Raw genomic sequence first — 20,434 nt, 5'->3', positions numbered from 1 at the left:
AATGGACCACTTCTATGGTCTCTGAAAAAAAGAACAAAGATATAGAAAAAGATTTGACTTATAACTAACTATACTTCATTTCGATATTTCTAATTTAGGGGATAACTTAAAACAGTGTAAATGTCAATAACAGAGAAAGGGTTTGTAGTACAGCAAAATGGTATCACTTGAGTTATAGTCTTGTCAGAATGTAAGGCACAGTTTTGGGTAGTCATAATTACTTTTGAAAATTTCTTAGGGTGTATTGATATGTATCCTGTCTTATTCCACCAAAGCCAGTTTTCCCTCCATAGTAGAATAGCTCTTTCTTTGATTAAAAGCCAGTATGTGTGAAAAATACTAAATTCTAATGTTTAAACATTACAGAGTAATATGTATTCACAGAAATTTAAGTGCTGAGACTGAAAAAACAGCACGCTCTCCCATTGCATACTTACTCAGAGCCTATGCTTATAATTGGAATCATAAACACTCATGGCTTCAATTTATGTAAGTGTGCACATAATACAGCTACTGGATTTCACTTTATGTAGGCATCAGTGATGTAGAAAACTGCAAAATGATTAGAATGAAATTTATAAAACACACACAAAAAAAACCTTTAACAGTGGTTATCTCGGGTGATTATTGTTATATTTATATATTTCTAAAATTTCCACAATGAACGTATCATTTTTAATTGGTAAAAAGTTAATAAAATTTCCATGTACAAAATGGAAAATTATACCTTTTACTCGTCATGCACAGATATTATGTGATTAATGAATATTTGCTTAACTATTATTTAGAAAGCTATGTTTGTTTAAGTCACAAGTAAATTTATGATACATTGTGTGTTCTAAAAATTGTTATATAAAGAATGAAAGAGCACCAGGAAGTTTTATAACTTTTCTTTGCAATAACTCTGCCTAATAGACATGGGGGCGCGTGGATAAAGAGAATTTTGAAGACTAAGATCATCCTATTTCACAAAGAGAATAGAGTTTTATTTTTCTTTTAGTCCTGCTGGAGATAGAACCCAGAGTGTCACACAAGGGCTCTGCCATTGAGGGCCAAGCAAATTTTTTGTTTTGTACAGACTTCTTTTTTGTTTTTTGGTTTTTGTTTTGGTACTGAGAATTGAACCCAGGGTGCTTAAACACTGAGCCACATCCCCATCCTTTTTTTATTTTTTACTTTTCATTTATAGACATTCTCACTAAGTTGCTGATGGCTGGCTCTGAACTCTTGGTCCTCCTTCCTCTCCTCCTGAGCTGCAGGGTTTATAGGTGTGCACCACCACACCCTGCTGTATATAACCTTTGTATTGCATCTAATTTATACTATGTACCAGTTCTGATATTAGAAATGTGCTAGGTTTTTTGTACATGTGCTATCATTTTTCTTCCTAATAACACTGAGGTAAATGTCTTTGTTTTAGAGTTGAGATATTCAGCATGCATTCTGAAAATGAATATCCATACTCTTAAGGGTCTATATGCTTTAGCTGATTTCTTTCAGAGAATAGGCAGTTATTATTTTATATACTCCTAAGTTCATACTGTGTAGGTGATGACGAGAACCCCAATACTGTGTTCTTTCTTTTATTTAAAATAGTTTTATACCTGACAAGTATAAGCTTAAAGGAATTGACGATGTATGTACAAATGTGTAACAACAAATCCTACCATTAAGTATAAGTATAATGTACCAATAAAAAATATGGGGAAAAAAGTAATTGGCCGATTACAATAAATAATACATGACAGAGCTAGTATTAGGAACTCGTTCTCTGTGTGTATGTGTGTGTGTGTATGTGAATGAACCTAGGGGCACTCAACCACTGAACCAAATCTCTAACCCTTCTTATTCTCTCAATAAGTTGCCCAGACTGGCCTCAGACTTGGGATCCTTCTGCCTCAGCCTTCCCAGTTGCTAGGATTGCAGGAGTACGCTACCATGCCTCCCTAGTTAGGAACTTATTCTTAATGACTTCAGTTCACTTTTGCTTCTAAATGCTGCCCTATCATCTTTGCCATCTTTATTTCCTCTTCCCTCCTTTTAAAAAAACGAGGTAGTAATCAGAATATAAATAAAAACAGACTTATGTTCATTATTGTTATATATGAAAACTAAGTTTGGAAAGATACCATAGATTTTTTTTTTTCCTGGATTTTATTAAGTAATAAAAACAGAAATAAAGAGAAATCAGTGTAGATACTTGGCTTTCACCCATCAGACTAAGTAGACTCATCTCAGCTTAGCTTACTTTTCCCCATTCAGTCTTTTTAGGAATACTGATGAGAAAATAAACCTCTTAGCCATAATCTTGGTACTCATTGTTGACAACTCCTTCCCCCGTTGCTTCTAACGTTGACATCAGAAAGTCAGTTTATTAGTTTGATGTTATCTATACAGTTTTCCAGTAACTTTAGAAATATTCTTCAGAACAGCCAGATGAGGTGGCATACTCCCCATAATCCCAGCCTCCTGGGAGGCTGAGACTGGAGGATCATAAGTTCAAGGCCAGCCTCAGCATTTTAGTGAGATCCTGTCTCAAAATATTAAAAGGGCTGGGATGTAGCTCAGTGGTAAAGTGCCCCTGGCTTAAAAGAGAGTTGTTAGGGTGATAAAATGAACTGTTCCAACTTAATGACTCCAGTAAGGCTGGGATGTAACTTGGCAGCAAAGCATTTGCTTCACATTCGCAAAGCCCTGTGTTGGATCCCCAGTTCTGAAAAAGACAATCCCACCAAAAAAAATTTAAAAATAAGATAAATGACTCCAATCTCAGTACATGGCATTTCAGTGTTTCTTTTTCTTTTTCTTACACCAGTCCCTTTTATCTTAAGTTTTACACCTGTCTTTTTTTATTCTAGGTGGATTGTAGACATGGAAGGTGCACCAGGTACCTTATATGAAGGGGAAAAATTTCAACTTCTATTTAAATTTAGTAGTCGGTATCCTTTTGACTCTCCTCAGGTAATTGCCTTGCTTTTAAACATTCGAATGTATTTTTAGATTATAGCAAAATCCTGAATAGAGATTTTTTTGACCATGTCTTTATAATTAAAGACATTATAAATATGTGAATGGATTTGTTCTTTCATTATCTTACCTGTAATACAATAAATATCTTATTAACATTTTACTGTATCAGGATCAGGATTTTCCTGCCTTGTGCTTTTTTCATAGATTTTAGCATAAAAGGGATTGAAAAATCTAGCCAGACTCTGAATTGTGGAAGTTAGCATTTTTTAATAATTGTGGGCACTTTTTTCTAGATCAGGTCATTGAACAGCATGTTAAACAGGCAAGTGTTGGGGTTGGGACTGTAGCTCAGAGGCAGACTGCTTGCCTACTATGTGGAGGCACTGGGTTCGGTCCTCAGCACCACATAAAAATAAACAAATAAAATAAAGGCATTCTGCCCCTCTATAACTACAAAAAAAAAGTAGTTAAAAACAACAGCAGCAGCAGCAACAGGCAAGTGCTCTATTGGGAAGAAGTGTGTCCTTGATTCTACATTGACATGTATCTTTGTAGTCTTATACTACAAGAGAGAATACATTACCAGTTGTTAAATACGAACATATCAGCTCAAAATCTGATCATTATGATTTGAGACCTAATACTTAAACAGGGTATGATGGTGGTGGAGGAACATTTTTATTTATTTTTATATAGCATTGTATTAAGTATTGAAGTATTATAGAGATAATTTAAAGTGTATGAGAGGATATGTGCAAGTTATTTGCAAACACTATGCCATTTTATATATGGACTTGAGGAGTCTGGATTTAGGTGTCCATGGGAAGTCCTAGAATCAGTCTCCCATAGATACTGAGGAAGTCTGTATTTCCAGATATCTCTTTCTCTTTTTCCTCTATTTGAGATTCCATATCCACTGATTCACAAGCAAAAATCGTGTGGTTTCCTGGGGTTTTTTAATGTCTCCCTGATTGACCAGTAGGTCTCCTAAGTGTATACAACACAATAGTCCTTGAAGTCTTGATTAAACTTCTTCAGGCTGGATGTCTGTGTTAGTTAGCCTATATTGCCGAGACCAAAATACCTGACAGGAACAATTTAGAGGAGAGAAAGTTTATTTTGGCTGTATGATTTCAGAGGTCAGTAGTCAGCCGACTCCGCTCTGGTCCCAAGGTGAGACAAGACATCATGGTGGAAGAGGTATTTTAACTGTGGTCAATGATTAATTGGAGGTTAGAGAGAGGGAGACTTTAGGATGACTTTCAGTTTGTCACTTGGTAAGATGGATAAATGAGTTACTAGAAGTACTTTTTCTTCAGAGTATTACTCTAATAAAATACTTCATTTTTAAATTTGAAGTTTGTGAGATCTGTTGATTAAAATGATAAGATTTATACCAACTTTTTCTAATATGCTATCTAATGGGATGTTCTGGGAACTGAACTAAATACAGGAAATAATTTCCTAGATAACCTGAAATTCAACTTGTTAGGTACTAAAATATGCTATTAGAGGAAAACCATGTTTCATAGCTACTTTCAACAGAATATATCACACAAAGGTTAGTTTTTTTTATTGGTCACGTTAAGAGAGTAAATAGAAGTCAGTTATTGTATTGTGCTATTAAGAAAATTGTCTTAAGGCATAGAATTAAATGATTACAGATTCCTTGAACTCTAAAGTTTTCTTGTGGGCAGAAAGGTATTAAGACTTGATGTTCCATTTTAACCATTTTTATAAAAATTGAAAGTAAAGGGATATATGTTGTCATGACTTCTAAGCATCGGTAGACTGTAATAAAAAAAATAAAGCAAATGTCTTCCTTCTCTCTAGAAAATTACTTTCTCTTGAGGTACCCATCCTCTTAACACCTTCAACCTATTCTTGTTTCAGCACCAGTATAACATAGCAAGTTAGACATTTTCAACCTGAGGGAGATTGGAGAAGGGAAGTCAAAATTTTTCATCAGAGGAAAATATGTATTTCTAAATAAAACTTAAGTTAAAAAAAATTCTAAAATAAAACTTAAGTTAAAAAAGTGTTCTCTAAACTGTCTCTTTATTCTAAATCAAATATCCATTTTAAACTTTTTAAATTTTTTAATATTTCTGAAAGTTGCAGCATTTATAATTCTGTCATTTTCATATTCCTTTTATTCTCCTCCTCTGATTTTACTTCTACCTGTTCTGATTTTGATGTTGTCCAGATTCTTTATTAACACTCCCTTATTCTTCTCACTCTTCTTTAATTTTCAGTCATCTTAAATAGTTGACTCCCAGATCAGCCCCTCTGGGTACAACTTCCTCCCGCCCTCCCTTCCTCCTTTCTTTCCTTCCTCCCTCTCTCTATAGATTGAACCCCAGAGGTGATGTGCCACTGAGCTACATCTCCAACCCTCTTAAACAACCCCCTCCCCACTTTTGGAGACAGGACCTTAGGATCTCACTAAGTTGCTTCGAGCCTCACTGAATTGCTGAAGCTAGTCTCAACTTGAAATCCTCTCCCCTCGGCCTCCTAAGTCACTGTGATTCAGGCATTCACCACTGTGACCTGCCACCTTTTCTAATGTTTCATTTCATACCCTTTGCCTTTTTTTTTTTGCAGTGCTGGGTATCGAACCCAGGGCCTTGTGCATGCAAGGCAAGCACTCTACCAACTGAGCTATATACCCAGCCCATTCATTTCATACCCTTTGGATATAACATACTTGAATGTGTCCACACAGTTCAAATCTGACACATCTTACCTGATCCCTTTTCATAATATTTTCTTGGGTTACTATTTGCTTACCTGCTTTGTGTAAAATTCTTCCCTTCCCTTTTTATATGTGGTGTTTCAAATCCTTTTGCAATGATTAAGCCATCTCATTTCTTACTATCATTGCTAAAAGTTTCTAGTTTTTATCTTCAAGTTGGACTGTTAGAGCAGCCTCTGGTTCTTTGTATTAAACATCCTTTATTGGTGCCATTAGATTTCTTTGAAGGTATTAGTAATTATCTCATGGTTTTCATATACAAACACACACCTTACCGGCACCCTGCATTCCACCTTATCCCATCTCCTTTGCCACCACAGTAAATGCTTTCCATGGTTTTTTTTTTTTTTTTTTTTTAATAAATTTTTTAAGTTGTTGATGGACCTTTATTTTATTTATTTATATGTGGTTTTGAGGAATGAACCTAGTGCCTCACACATGCTAGGCAAGTGCTCTTCGACTGAGCCACAACCTCAGCCCTCTCTATGGTTATTTCCTGTGGAATAAAGTCTTCAGCTTGGCATTCAGGTTCGTTTATGTCATGTCAGAACTTAATCATTCTGCACACTATCTCTGTGTATTTTACTATATAGAATGATGATTCTAATAATTTAACTTCCATTCTGATATTATCTTCTAACAGCACTTAATGAAGTCTTTAGGGGAGGTAGAGTCAGCTTCATTTAAAAAAATTTGTATTCTTTTTAGGTATACATGGCAATATAAATATATTTTGATATATTTATACAAAGTGGAATATAATTCTTACTAGGATTACAGTCTTGTGATGCACACAGAGTTGAGATCCACTCTGGTGTTTTCATATATGTACATAGGAAAGTTATGTCAGGTTCATTCCACTGTCTTTTATTCCTCTTTCCCTTCATTCCCCTTTGAGCCTCATTTTTTAAGTGAAGAATTTGAAACTTGTAGAAGTAAAGTGTCATTTGTTTTGATACCTAGTTGTAAAACAGTCAAGACTCCAACTCTTTTTTTTCTCCTCCATGCCATACTACCAACTAGGTATAAGTACCAACATGGGAAAAGTACCTGTTTAACTTTACAGTGATTTTTGTCTTAGAAAGTGAAAGATTATATGTGGAATGTGAAAAGTTTTAGGACAAATGTTCCTATTCTTTTGGAATACATGGATTCCTTTTTAACATTAGTTAATGTCATAGGCCCTCTCATAGAAATTGTAAATTGATAGTTGTATTAATCTCAGCATCTGTATGATTTTAAAACAATATAGTGGGTTCAGCAATCAAGCATGATGAGCATATAGATTTCAAGGCTTTTCCTTTAACTTGAAACTTGCAGAGGTTCATTGCTCTGGGGAAGTGGTTGGAACCACTCTTTTAGGGCTGTAAGATTTCCCATTCACCAAAGGTCATGATATAATGCCTCAACATTGACACTTGTTAGGTCAACTAGTCTTTCATATTTTTATAGAATAATAGTACTGAATTTATCATGAGTTACAGGAGTAGAATTTGGAAAACATTCCTGGAATAGACCAATCTCATTGTGAAATTACTACTTTCATACCTGTAAATGAGATCTGTATTTACCTTTATAGTTTGCTTTGTTTCCTTCACCATTGATTATGATTATTTTCTCACATTCCATCTCATCTTCCTGTGAAAAAGCTCTCTAAAATTTGTTTGGCTTGGTCATTTGCTTTAAAAGAAATAACAGAGTTGGGCATGGTGTTACATGCCTGTAATCTCAGCTACTTGGGAAACTGAGGCAGGAAGATCTCAGGTTTGAGGCCAGCCTGGGGAGCTTAGAGAGGCCCTGTCTCTTAATAAAATGGACTGGGGGTGTAACTCAGTGGTAGAATACTTGCCTAGTATGTGCACGACCCTGTATTCAACCCCCAGTATTGCAAAAAAAAAAGGAAAGAGACACACCAGATTTTCATCATCCTCTTCCATTAATTTGCAGTATGTCCTTTCTTTTCAGACACAGAGAAAATTTCTTTTAGTGTATATATTCTATTTTCCTATACCTAGGATGCAGGTAAATGGTTAATTCAACATGTGTTGAGCTTGCATTATGTGCCAAATACCATTCTCTTTACTTGAGAGACAGAAGAGGATATGGAAATTAAAAAGACATCAAACCTGCCTCTAAGTGGCTGATTATCTGTTAAGTATTTGGATAGGTGGTAGGCATTTATTCATTTATTCTCTAAATATTTTTTGAGCACGTGTCATGGAACAGACACTTCTAGGTGCTGGTGATTCAGTGGTGACCAAAACTGCCACAATAGTTGGGTATGGTTGCACATGCCTGTAGTCCCAGCACTTGAGTGAAATGGGAGGATTACTTGAGCTCAGGATTTCTAGGCCAACCTGGACAACATAACAAGACCTTGTCTCAAAAAATAACTACTGCAACAATAAATTCTTGGGCTGGGGAGATAGCTCAGTTGGTAAAGTGCTTGCTTTGCAAGCACAAGGCCGTGGGTACGATTCCCAGCACCACAAAGAAAAAAAAAATTCTTCATTGTGTAGATTTATGTTCTTATAGGGAGTGGCAGGTATAAACAATAAAATAATGGAAAAAAGTAGAGGAATGAGAGCATTTGGGTAAGATTTCACTGAGAAGGTAACGTTGGAGGAAAAATCTGAAAGAGGTAAGATTTGTGAAAGAGAAAACTAGAGAAAAGGAACAGGCGAGTATAGAATGCAAAAGCACTGAATCTAAAACTTGTAGAGTTTCTCCCAGAGTACTATGTAAGCAAGAGGGTATAGTGTAGGACATAGGTCAGAGACAATTTGGGCTGGAGGGCTCATCACAGGTTGCAGTTGTAAGAATTTAGATCTCCTCTGAGTAAAATAGGGAAGCCTTTGAAAATTGTTAGAGGAATGACATCCTCTTTAAAACTAAAAGGATCAGTGTACCTTTGGCAAAGAAACTGTTGAGGGAACAAGGTTACAGAGAATATTGCAGTAATCCAAGTGAGAACTGATGGTGACTTGCACCAGAAGGGTAGCACTTTGGGAAGGTGGGCATAGTTGGACTTTTTGTTTTTATGGTGCTGGGCATTGAACCCAGGGCTGTTCTGCCACTGAATTACACCCCCAGCTGTTTTATTTATTTATTTATTTATTTTGGAGAGGATCCTGCTAATTGCTCAGATTGGCCTTGAACTTGCAGAACTCCTGTCTCAGCCTCCCAAGTCACAGGGATTATAGGCATGCACCACCATGCCCAGTTTGGACATATTTCAAAGAATGAATAAACAGGATTTTCTGATAGATTGATAGGAAATATGAATAAAGGAGAGGTGTCAAGGAAACTATGAGGGACAATAAATTTAAGTGTGAATTGTATGTTTTGGGAGCAAAAGGGAAAGTAGTGACCAATTGAGAAGACTAAAGAAACAAAGAAAAACCTATCTGAACTGCTTGGGGCTGTGGTTGGGCTCAGTGGTAGAGCACTTGCCTAGCATTCATGAAGCACTAGGTTCGATTCTCAGCACCTCATATAAATAAAGAAAGATACATCAACAACTAAAAAAATTATTTTTAAAAACAGAGTGAACTGATTGAACTGGTGGGATTCAAAGGACATGAAGAGTTTATGTGAAAAGTATAGGGAAAGACATGAAAGGATTTTGTCTTTTTTTTTTTTTGTGGTGCTGGGGATCGAACCCAGAGCCTTGTGCTTTGTAAGGCAAGCACTCTACCGACTGAGCTATCTCCCCAGTCCGAGTCTTAACTCTTGCTTTTCCTTTCGCTCCTCCATATTAGGAACTCTTCCCTTCCATAAAATACCCACTGTTTATATCCCCTTCTGTCAAAATGTTCTGTTTGAAAGAAGTGTATCTGAAGTGCATCTTTATTACTTTGTAAATGTCTCAGTTATAATTGTTAAACTTTCCAAATCTTAAGTTCTGTTGAAAAAAAGTGGTTATTTCAGAAATAGTATGAGGAATATTTATTTAGAACTGTCTGTTTGATCCTAAAGTCATATTGATGCTAAGAGCAGTGCCAAAGGTACACCTCTCTTGTCTAAAACTTTAGAAATACTAGAAGAAAAGAATAATCACTTTTCTCCTCATCATTATTCCCTCCTCCTATTTACACCCTCTTTATACAGGCCCCTCTTTTTCTTTTACTCATTATTTCTTTGTTGCGGAGATCCAGAACCTCTTTTTATGGTATCTTCATCTTTCCTTTTATTCCTAGTGCAATTCTTCTTCATGTAATGGTGATCAAGCTTGCTTGTTTTTTTTTTGTTTGTTTGTTTGTTTTCCCTTTAGTATTAAGGATTGAACTGGTGGAGGGGGTGAGTCACTTTACCTCTGAGATGTACTTTTCTTTTTCATTTTTTGAGACAGGGCCTTTCAAGTCTCTGGTTACAGGCATGTGTCACCATACCCAGCTCAAGCTTTCTTAAATAACAATTTCTATTGCCTAAAATTGTCTAGTATCTAGGACACTTGAAGAGAAAGAAGTTGAACAATGAACCCTGGTCATTCAAGTCTTGGGGATAAAGTAGAGAGAAGATAAAGGAGAAGACAGGCTAGATGGACAAGTATAAAGGGAAAAGAATGATTACCATCCAGGGGAATCCAAGTTGAGTTTCATCGTGTCCAAAAATTTTGTCTTTACAATACATGTATTGCTGGATGGTGATGGCAATTGTGGAGACCCAGAGAAAATTATTAATATTGATTCTGCTGGTTATAATAGAGGACTCAAAGCAGAGAACTGTATTGAAAACTGATAAAATTTCAGTGCCTTGTCATTTATGTAATTATCATTTAACTACCAGAATCGTGTGTAATTAAATATGATTTAGTTTTATTACACTAAACTCTCTGCTTATATGCTGAATTTTTTTAGTTTATTAAGTACTATTATCTGCTTATCAGATGAAATCAAAGAAAACCTTCATGTTATCGATAGAAAACTTGATATCCAGATTATAGATGTCAGCTTTTATAATCATAGATTGTTTTGTGTTGAGATCATATTAGGTGTCTGCCTTTAAAAAAAAAAAAAAATGGTGCATTATCATTAGGCAACTGCCTTAATCTACCTTCAGATGACTACTCTGAATACTGTAGAATGTTGTCTTTGTTATAAAATCTCAATATTGTGAGGTTTTCATTATTGCACTTGATATTTAGGAATTCTTGAATTTCGTATTAGAGTTTCCTAATATTAATCCTTTATTTGTTCTTAGCAATAATGCTGTGTTTTTTGGTAAACTGTATAAACATGTATTATTTACAATTACAGGTCTAATTTCAATTACTGATCAATCTTTAGTAAGGCAATATAAATATTGGCAATTATCAGATTGAACTATTCTTAGACTATTAAATTTGAATGGTATTCATTCTTGCTCTAGATTTTTATCACTGTGATGGCTTTCAGTTTAGATTTTTGTAATTATTACATTCACAATATGCAAAAGTTACCCAGAGGTCACCTGTTTAAAATTTTAGTTGGGTATAGATTATGCATATTTATCTCCCTAATTATCCTGAGCATAGTTCTCTCTTATCTTGCTCACCTGCTCTTAAAAATGAGCCACACTGATTTGGAAACTTAGAGACATCTGAGAAACACTTCTCAATATTATTTATATACATTAGATCTAAAATTCTTTTCTAAAATATCTTCAAAAATCTGTAATTCTGTTTTAGTTTGGTTATGCAGTGGGGAATTGTACAGTTTCCAGTTATTAACTGTTGTAATTAGTTTGAATCTGAATAAATTAACAAGTTCAAATCCACTGAACTGTTTTCAAATCCATTGTGTTCAGTTGTTACATCAGTCCTAGATAGTTTTCTCAGCTACTTGGAGCCCTAAAAATATTTTGAACTCTAGAAACAACTTAAATTTCTTGGCTGCATTAAAAATACTGAAAATGTCCTCCTTGGGCTTGTACTTAGTAGTAACTAAACAAGGATGGATAATAATTTGTACTTGAAGGAAATTCAGCTGTGGTTACTGTCCCCATAACATGCAAAAAACTGGAGTAGCAAAGTTTACATTAAATTGTGGAAACTGTGGCTTACCAGCCTTTCACATGAATATAAACTGTTGAAAGTTTTTTGTTTTTTTTTTCTTTTATTGCAGGAATTCACCTCTGGCATGTAAACTGAACCTTCCCATGTTTAGACAAACTTCTTAAATTCTGTATCTAGCAGGTTAGGCCCTAGTATTTACTGTAATATGTAGGAATAATGAATTCCCTTGTTTTGGTTGCTACAGGTTTCAGACTGAATGCATTTGCTTTGCATGCAGCATGTTAAAAAACCTCTGCTTTTTAAATATAAGGATTATTAAGATTGGATTTACTTTTTATTTCAGTCTTGGACTTCAGTGCTATTTCTTCCTGATTCCTTTCTCTTTTTTCTTCGCTTATAGAATGCCACTTTTGCTGTAGGTGTCTTCTGCCACCACTCATCTCTTTTCTTTCTCTTCTGTCTGGATTCCTTTGTTCATGGCATCATCTTGAGTCTCGGGTCACATGAGTTACTTTAAGAATTTTCTCTCCAAACTAGGCATGGTGGAGCAACCCCTGTAATCTCAGCAGCTCAGGAGGCTGAGGAAGGAGGATTGAGAGTTCAAAGCCAGCCTCAGAAACTTAGCGAGGCACGGAGCAACTCAATGAGACACTGTTTCTAAATAGGTTCACACACGAAAAAAGGGTTATTATTGATTGACTGATGAAAATGTGTGACCAGAGGCCTGTAGAAACCTGTGTATTTCCCCTAGGAACAGTGAATTTGGTATTCACTAATTCAGTTTCTGCCGAGACACTTCAGAGAGATCTAACTATAGTGAATGAGAATTACTATATTTCAAGTTTCAGACTGCTTTTGATTTGAAAATGTTGAAGCTTGATTAAAACAGGTAAAATGTAATATTACTAAATCTAAGTTCCTTACTTGACTTTTTTTTTTCCCAACCTCCCACCCCATCTCCCCCATCTCACATCTCCCCTATACCAGGATTAAACTGGGGACCTCAACACATGCTGGGTGAGCACTCTTTGTCACTTTGCTACTTCCCTTACCATTTTAAAATTTTATTTTGAGAGAGGATTTCATTAAGTTGCTTAGGCTGGCCATGAATTTGCAATCTTTCTGCCTTAGCCTCCATAGACTTGTGCCACCACACCCAGCTTTTTCTTCCTCTTTTTATTGTAGATCTTTATCTTCCCTTAGGTTTTTTTTTTTTTTTTTTCCCCCAACTTGACCCACAGTTCGAATCAGTGGTTTTTACTTTGGCATTACGTTGAAATCATCTCAAAAAGAAAAAAATAAAATACTACCCCTATGTTATTTAATTGAGCTGGCATGCTTCCTGGATATTGGAGCTTTTCTTAGCTCCTTAGGTAATTCTAACATACAACATAAGTTTAGGACATGTCTTCACTGCAGTGTAAGAATTCAGGCAAATTATGTAAATTGGATACAATTTGCATCTTGGATCTGGTTTAGAGTTCAGGAGACCTTAAGCATTTTTTAAAATAGAGCATTATAGTTATACATAATAATAGGGTTCATTTTGACAAAATCATGCATGTATGGAATTCGATTTACTCGATTTCAGTCCCTGTTGACCCCTTTTCTCTCCCGTTTTTCCTCAATCTATTATTCTTCCTCTACTGGTCTTTCGTTTATTTATTTTTGATTGTTGCTTTTTAGATATAGGGTTTTTTGGCTTTTTTTTTTTAAAGTTCTTTATATATTCTGGATATTAATCTCCTGCTAGAGGAGCAGCTGGTAAAGATTTTCTCCCATTCTGTAGGCTCTCTCTTCATGCAGAAACTTTAATTTGATGCCATTCCACTTCCTGATTCTCGGTTTTATTTCTTAAGTTTTAGGGGTCATACGGGAGTCAGTTCCTGGACCAGCATATTGGAGTGTTTCTTCTAGTAGTTGTAAAGTTTTGATAAAGTTTTGATACCACCACTTACGGGTGACAAGTTCTGCTCCCTCTACTGTTGAAGTTTAAACACTAGAGAAGCACGCCAAGGCAAGCATATTAAGCAGGTTTTATTTAAAGGTAATAGTACAGACTTCTCCCAGGAAGGAGAAGGGGGCCATGGCTGATGTTCTAAAGTCCCAAGAAGTGAGCACACCCTACATCTTATAGGTTAAGGTCTCTTTTGTTTTCCAGTTCTCTCCCCCCTTATCTCTCCTTTCTATCTAAGTGACTAGGCCTGGTTTTGCAGGTGCAATGTAAAAAGTGAGAAGTGGATGGGGCAGGGGGAGGGCCAAAGCGATTCAGCCAGACAAAGGCCCAGGGGGCATTAATTAGCAGCTCCTTTAGTTAGCATGCTTGCAGTCCTTGATAAAGGCAGGTAAATTTGGTAATCAGTGAGCTCTGGAGATCCTTAACATTCCATTCTCCCGGGGGCAGTCTCCAACTTCCAGAGGCAGGTGACTTTCATGGCCTTCATTTCCTCCATTTGACCTGATCCCCTATTTCTTTCTTTCTTTTTTTTTTTTTTTTTTTTTTTGTGGTACTGGGGATTGAACCCAGGGCCTTGTGCTCGTGAGGCAAACACTCTACCAACTGAGCCATATCCCCAGCCCCCATTCCCCTATTTCTACACTAACTGCCTGTCCCCAATTCTGGCTTCAGTTTCTGTTCCAGTTCCTGTGTTTGATCCACTTTGATTTGACTTCTGTGCAGGTTGAGAGATAGAGATCTAATTTCATTCTTCTGTATATGGATATCCAGTTTTCCCAGCACCATTTGTTTAAAAAGCTATCGTTTCTCCAACATGTATTTTTGGCACCTTTGTCAAGTATGAGATGACTGTGTGGGTTTGTCTCTGTCTTTATTCTGTTGATTTTTGTGTCTATTTTGATGCCAGTATCATGCTGTTTTGTAACTATAGCTATGTAGTAAATTTGAGATCAGATATGGTGATGGACCATAGGCATTTTAAAGTTTAATTCTCTGAAGGATCTTCAAGAATCAAATTTAAGGCTGTGGAAATGTTCATATATGTACCTGGCTTTCTATATAATTATAGTCCTACAAAAGACCATTTATTTCCCAAACCTATATTTCAGAGCACAGTTTGACCTGAAATTCCTTGTTTGAGGATTATTGTGTAGAAAGGAATAATATCTGCTATGAGAGTTTTTTATGGAGCAGCATTAGTGTATACCAAGTACGTTAAGGTGTGGTTATGTAGGTGATCCATAGTGTTAGGAGGTGAGTGATTCTTCTGGACCAAGAATGTGTACCTAGGCAAACTTAGAAATTATTTTATAGAATGAATCTTTTGGAGTTGAATATGAATAAAAATCTCATTTTTAAAATAATCTTAGAAACTCCGTATTAAAAAGTGAATAGTCCTTTCCAGGTACTTGAAATGTGAGTCTTTTTTTTAAATTATTTTTGCCTTTCTTTGGGGTTATTTATTGCTAATCCTTCCATCCCCTAAGACGCATGCCATACATCTTATTTGTTCACTAAAGTCTCTGAGGGTCAGGTTGTTTATTGTGTTAGTCAGCTTTTCATCACTATGACCAAAACACCTGACAAATACAACTTAGAGCAGGGAAAGGGTTTTTTGGCTTATGGTTCCAGAGGTTTCTTTAATGGTAGGCTGAGTCCAAGAACCTGAGCCCCAAATGAGGCAGAACATTATTGATACCACTGTTTACTGGTGATGAGTCCTGCTTCCTCAGGTGTTGAAGTATAACGCCAGGGAAGCATGCCAAGGCGCGTAGAGTAGAAAGTAAGAAGCTTTATTAAAGAAAAGTAAAAGCAGACTTCTTCCGGGTAGAAGAAGGGAACCCAAAGGCGGAATCCATCGGATTGAGCAAATCTTGTCCTTTTTATAGGTTTTATTCTCCTGTTCTTTCCCCTTTATCTCTTTCCTTTCTGCCTACATGATTAGGCCGGGTTTTGCATAAAGTAAAGAGGTAGGCAGGTAAGGGCCCAAGGGGCATTAATTAGCATCTCCTTGCCTGTAGTCCCTGACTTGGGCAAGTAAATTTAGTTATCAGTGGGCTCTGCAGGTCCTTGACATTCCATTCTCCCAGGGTAGTATCCAACTTTCAGAGGCAAATGGCTTTCGTGGCCCCCATTTCCTCGTTTTGACCGATCCCCTATTTCTACACCCAACTGCCTGTCCCCAATTCTGGCTTCAGCATCATGGCAGAGGGCATGGTGGAAGAGTACGGCTCCATTCGTGGCAACCAGGAAGCAGAGAAGGGGAAGTGGGTAAGGGGCCACAAGGAAAATGAATCTTTCCAGTCTGGTGTGCCCCTATTGACCCCAACCTTACTGCAATAAGTTAAGCTTTTTACTATAGTCTTTGTGGGTAATGGTGGTCCAGGCCTGTATTTCTGACTTCCAGGGAGAGTGAGGCAGGATGTTCACAAGTTCAAGACCAGTCTGAGCAATTTAGTGAGACCATATCTCAAAGTAGGAAATAAAAGGGTGGGAGGTTAAAAAAAAAAACAAAAACAAAACTGTACTGAAGGTATTGCTGAGTGGTAGACTCACTTGCTTAGTATTAGTGAGGCTGTGGGTTTTAATGTAATTCCCCCCCCCTTGCTAAGTTCATGACTAACTAGAATTTGTATAGTGTCCACCTTCTATTGTCAAGCAAAAGTACTGAATGCAGGCAGGTGTGGTGGCACACACTTATAATCCCAGCAACAGGGAAGATTTAACAGAGGAAAATGGCAAGTTTGAGCCCATCCTGGACCCTTTTTAGTGAGACCCAGTTTCAAAATAGAAAAAATAAAAAGGGCTTGGAAGATTGGAGAATAGAGACAAGGGAAAAGGGGGAAGGAATAGGGAAGGGAAAAGGGAAATACTGGAGCAAGTTATATTGCTTGCTTGTATAATTTTCTCAAAATGAACCCAAGATTATATAACTATAATGCATTAATAAAAAAATTTTTAAGGATTTGGGATGTAGTTCATTGGTAAAGTGCTCTTGGATTCAATTCCCCAATACATTAATAAAAAAAAAAGTACTGATACAAGAAATCCCTAAAATCACAAGATGGCATATCTGAATATACTGAGTAAAAAACAGATCACCTATATTCCTTGAGTATAATTGTCCCAATTATCTTTTCATTAAGCAGATATTTGGGTTTAACAAAGTAATTGACCTGGAATCGTAAGGTCTACTGGTTCATTTTAAGCTTTTATTCCTGCTGGTATAAAATGTAAATAGTATTTAGAAATACATAGGGTAAAATATTTTGTGAATATCTAATTGGGCAGAAGTAGCAAGGAGAAGGGGGATATTATACTAAGTAGCTTTTCCTTTATTTTTAATTAAAAGTGATAATTTTATTTGCTTTAGACAAGATGGTTACATTATGATGTTGAGTTATGAACCTATTGGGTTTCATAATGGTAATTTGCTCATTTGATTAGCTAGGATTCCTACTAAAACCAAAGTTTCATTATTAGTTTTTTAGAGTACACTTTAACCATCATAGTTCTGTAGTGAGGTGGATATGCAGAAATAACACTAGCATTTGATAAAGATATTGTAATACACAAAATATTTAAGATAATATAGAAGGGTGCTAAAACTATGGTGACAAATGTAAGGAAATCCCACGGAACCACGCCGGACAGGGGAAATCACATAAGGGAGTTTATTAAGCAAACAGTGTCTCCCTGCAGGGTAAGAGAGAAAATGAGAGGAAAAGAGAAAGGAAAAGAAAGGGCACGCGCTAGAGAGAGTGGAAAGCCAGGAGGAGAGAAAAGTGAGGAGGACAGACGGAAGAATGGGAAAAGATGGTGGGGAAGCAATAGTAAACAGTTGAATTCCGCCGGGCTAACAGGGGACCAGTATTGGAGAAGGATACTTGCAAGCTGACTGATGAACCAATAGCTAGCTAGGATGTTCACAGATTGACAAGTGGTTGGGAGGCGGGGAAAATGCACCTGATGGGCGAGGGAGCAGCTTTATACTTTACAACAATATATATATATGTATGTATATGTATGTGTATGTATAACTTCTGGAACTATGGGAAAGTAGTTACAGGTATATATGATTGAATTAGACTGAACAGCATGTACAGGAACCTGGTGTAGCTTAAATTTGTTATAAGTAGAATAATCTGGATTCTGATGTTTTTGATCTAAAGGGACTTTTGCAGGGTTTTTTTTTCTTTTTCTTTCTTTTTTTTTTATACTTGGGATTGAACCCAGGAATGCTCTACCACTGCATTACACCAGCAGCCCTTTTAATTTTTTATTTCAAAACAGGTTTTTCACTAAACTGCTTGAACTGCTGACCTTGAACTTTCCATCCTTCTGCTTCAGCCTCTTGGGTTTGCTGGGATTATAGTCATGTGCTACCACTCCTCTCTAAATGAACTTCAGAGAACATTTGATCTTTTTTTTCTGTGAATGAAAAATGCAGGCCCAGAGTAACTTTCCTAAATTTAACTTAGGGTTTACCTGCAGTTCACAAAAGCCTCCAGTAATTCATCCTCTCAAAGTATTTGTAATTCATTTTTTCTCAGTTTTGTTTTAAAACTACTTGACAGAATAGAAATGTTCTTAAAGAAATTACCAATTCTATTTATGATGAATTCATTACAAAACTAGATCTTCAGTTCACTGGAAAATATTGACTTTGGAACAATAAAAATGACAACAGTTCATCCAATTCCATCTAACAACCAATGGACAATGAAAAGAATATGAGAGCATAATCCCCCAAACAACAACACTCTAATACATTACTATCATTATGCTACAAATAACAATTATTTTCCCATAACAGTATTGTGAAACAATAATTCTTCAAGAGAAATGCTAGGCAATAAATAATTTAGCCTTATTTTAAAATAGATATCGATTTATAAGGCAAGTATACTTATACACGTCTTCAACATAGGAGCCTCTTTGGGAGGCATTCTAGATCCAGATTTGAGTATTTTATTTGAAGTGTTAATTTCCAGAACCACAGATGCTTTTGGTCTAGCTTGAGAAATTAAGGTTTGATTCTGGAGGTCTAAACTCTGATCCTTGGAGCCAAGCTGGTTTAAAGGTACATGTGCATATATTGGTTTCGTGGTGGAATGCATACTAGGCTTCATTTAAAGGAAACAGGCAGTCATTCCTCAACTCTGGTTGGTTCAGTTTATTTTTATTTATCAATCGGAATATTCCCTAAGAAATTTGAACTCTATAGGCTCCATACTGATCTTCATCTTAACTGCCTCCAACCTCACATAAACAGAAACCAACTTCCTGTTATCTTCCTGTTTTTCTTACTTGGCTAATCCACTGTCACCTTTGTTTTTTCTCTTCCTCTCACTTGCCTTGTCTGTTCATCACCAAATTCAGTCTGTTCTGCATCCTTATTAAGTTTTTATTTTTCCAGTCGTATCTCATTTTATTTCTGTTAGTTTTCAGGCTGACTTCCTGGATTTTATTTTGGTCTATCCACTATTGTCAAAGGGATCATTTTTTTTTTTTTTAATTAAAAAATATGTGTATTGTTGAAATACTAGAAAATAGATTAGTAAAAAGATCACTGGATAGTGAGATTAAGGGGTGAATTTCATTTTAAAATATTTTGGTTTTTATTTTTTCCCTTGTATAGGCATTTTTATCATTAAAAAAAAAAACAATTTCTTGTGAAGTCACTAATTCTATGCTCTGAAATGTGAATGATCTCTCCTTTTAACTATGTTTAAGTCATTTCTCACCCTCCTCCTGTCAGTATTTACGTATGCATATGTTTCTTTTTGACAAACATTGCCCTCTATCACATGTATACTGATTATCCCCTTGTTCTCCCTCCCTTCACTACCAAATTTAAGAGTGGCCTAAAAAAACAATTCATTTAAGGAGTAAAAGTTACATTTACCTTGGAAGCCTACCTTATTCTCTTCTGGTTGTTCCCACAGTATAGTTCTGTCCTGATTTATATGTCATTCTTTATTTTTCTTGTAGATTTACTCTTGTATTCATTTATTTATATTGAGACATGGTGTTATTAAGGTTGTGGAGGGCTATACTAGGTTGCAGAAGCTGCCTTGAACTTGAGATTTTCTTGCTTTAGCCTTCCAAGTCATTGGGATTACAGTGTGCACCACCATGACCAGTGAACAGTGTTTTCCTTAAATATTTTAACACATTTTATTATTGTGCACATACATGATTTTTCTTCAGAGTATATATCTAGGAGTATAAGTGCTAAGTTTTAACATTTTTGTTCAATTTCACTAATAATACATCCTTTAAAAAACAAATTTTTCAGCTTATTCGCTTGCTGGTAGTAAATGGAGGTCCAGGGATACTACATATTCCCCAATATTTGGTATTGTCTGGGTACTTTTCTTGTGAATGTTGTCACAATTGTGATTGTTTTAGATTTCCGTGGTCGATAAAGAAAATTGAGTATGACTTTGTGTGTTTATGGACCCTTCATGTTCTTATCTAGGAAATGCCTATTCCTGTGTTTTGACTGTTTAAAATTCAGTTATTCTTTATTGATTAAGTAATTATTGTGTTTGACTAATTTCTAATTCTTGAATTCAGCATTATAAAAATGCTCTACTTGTTTTGGTCAGAATCCCTAGGGCCAAATCTAGTCATAAGAATCATTTCAAAGAGTTTCTGCGATTTGCTTTGTTTTTGTTTTCTGTAGATTTATTCAGGGTAGGTAGTCTGCCATAGTGCTGGGAATGAAGTCTGCCTAGTCCTTGAAAACACA

General features: G+C 36.0%; 1 protein-coding gene across 1 annotated transcript in view; it reads left to right on the top strand.

Annotated features, from left to right (window-relative positions):
• Positions 1–20,434, top strand: part of UBE2W (ubiquitin conjugating enzyme E2 W) — an 83,021-nt gene that overhangs the window by 23,376 nt on the left and 39,211 nt on the right. Inside the window, exon 3 of the mRNA XM_079140720.1 lies at positions 2,859–2,961. Within this exon, the coding sequence (XP_078996846.1) occupies positions 2,859–2,961 (103 nt within the window). The remainder of the gene's footprint in view (positions 1–2,858; positions 2,962–20,434) is intronic.

This window comes from Sciurus vulgaris (assembly GCF_902686455.1).
Source record: "Sciurus vulgaris genome assembly, chromosome: 1".
Lineage (NCBI taxonomy): Eukaryota > Metazoa > Chordata > Mammalia > Rodentia > Sciuridae > Sciurus > Sciurus vulgaris.
This window is presented reverse-complemented; position numbering and strand designations above follow the sequence as displayed.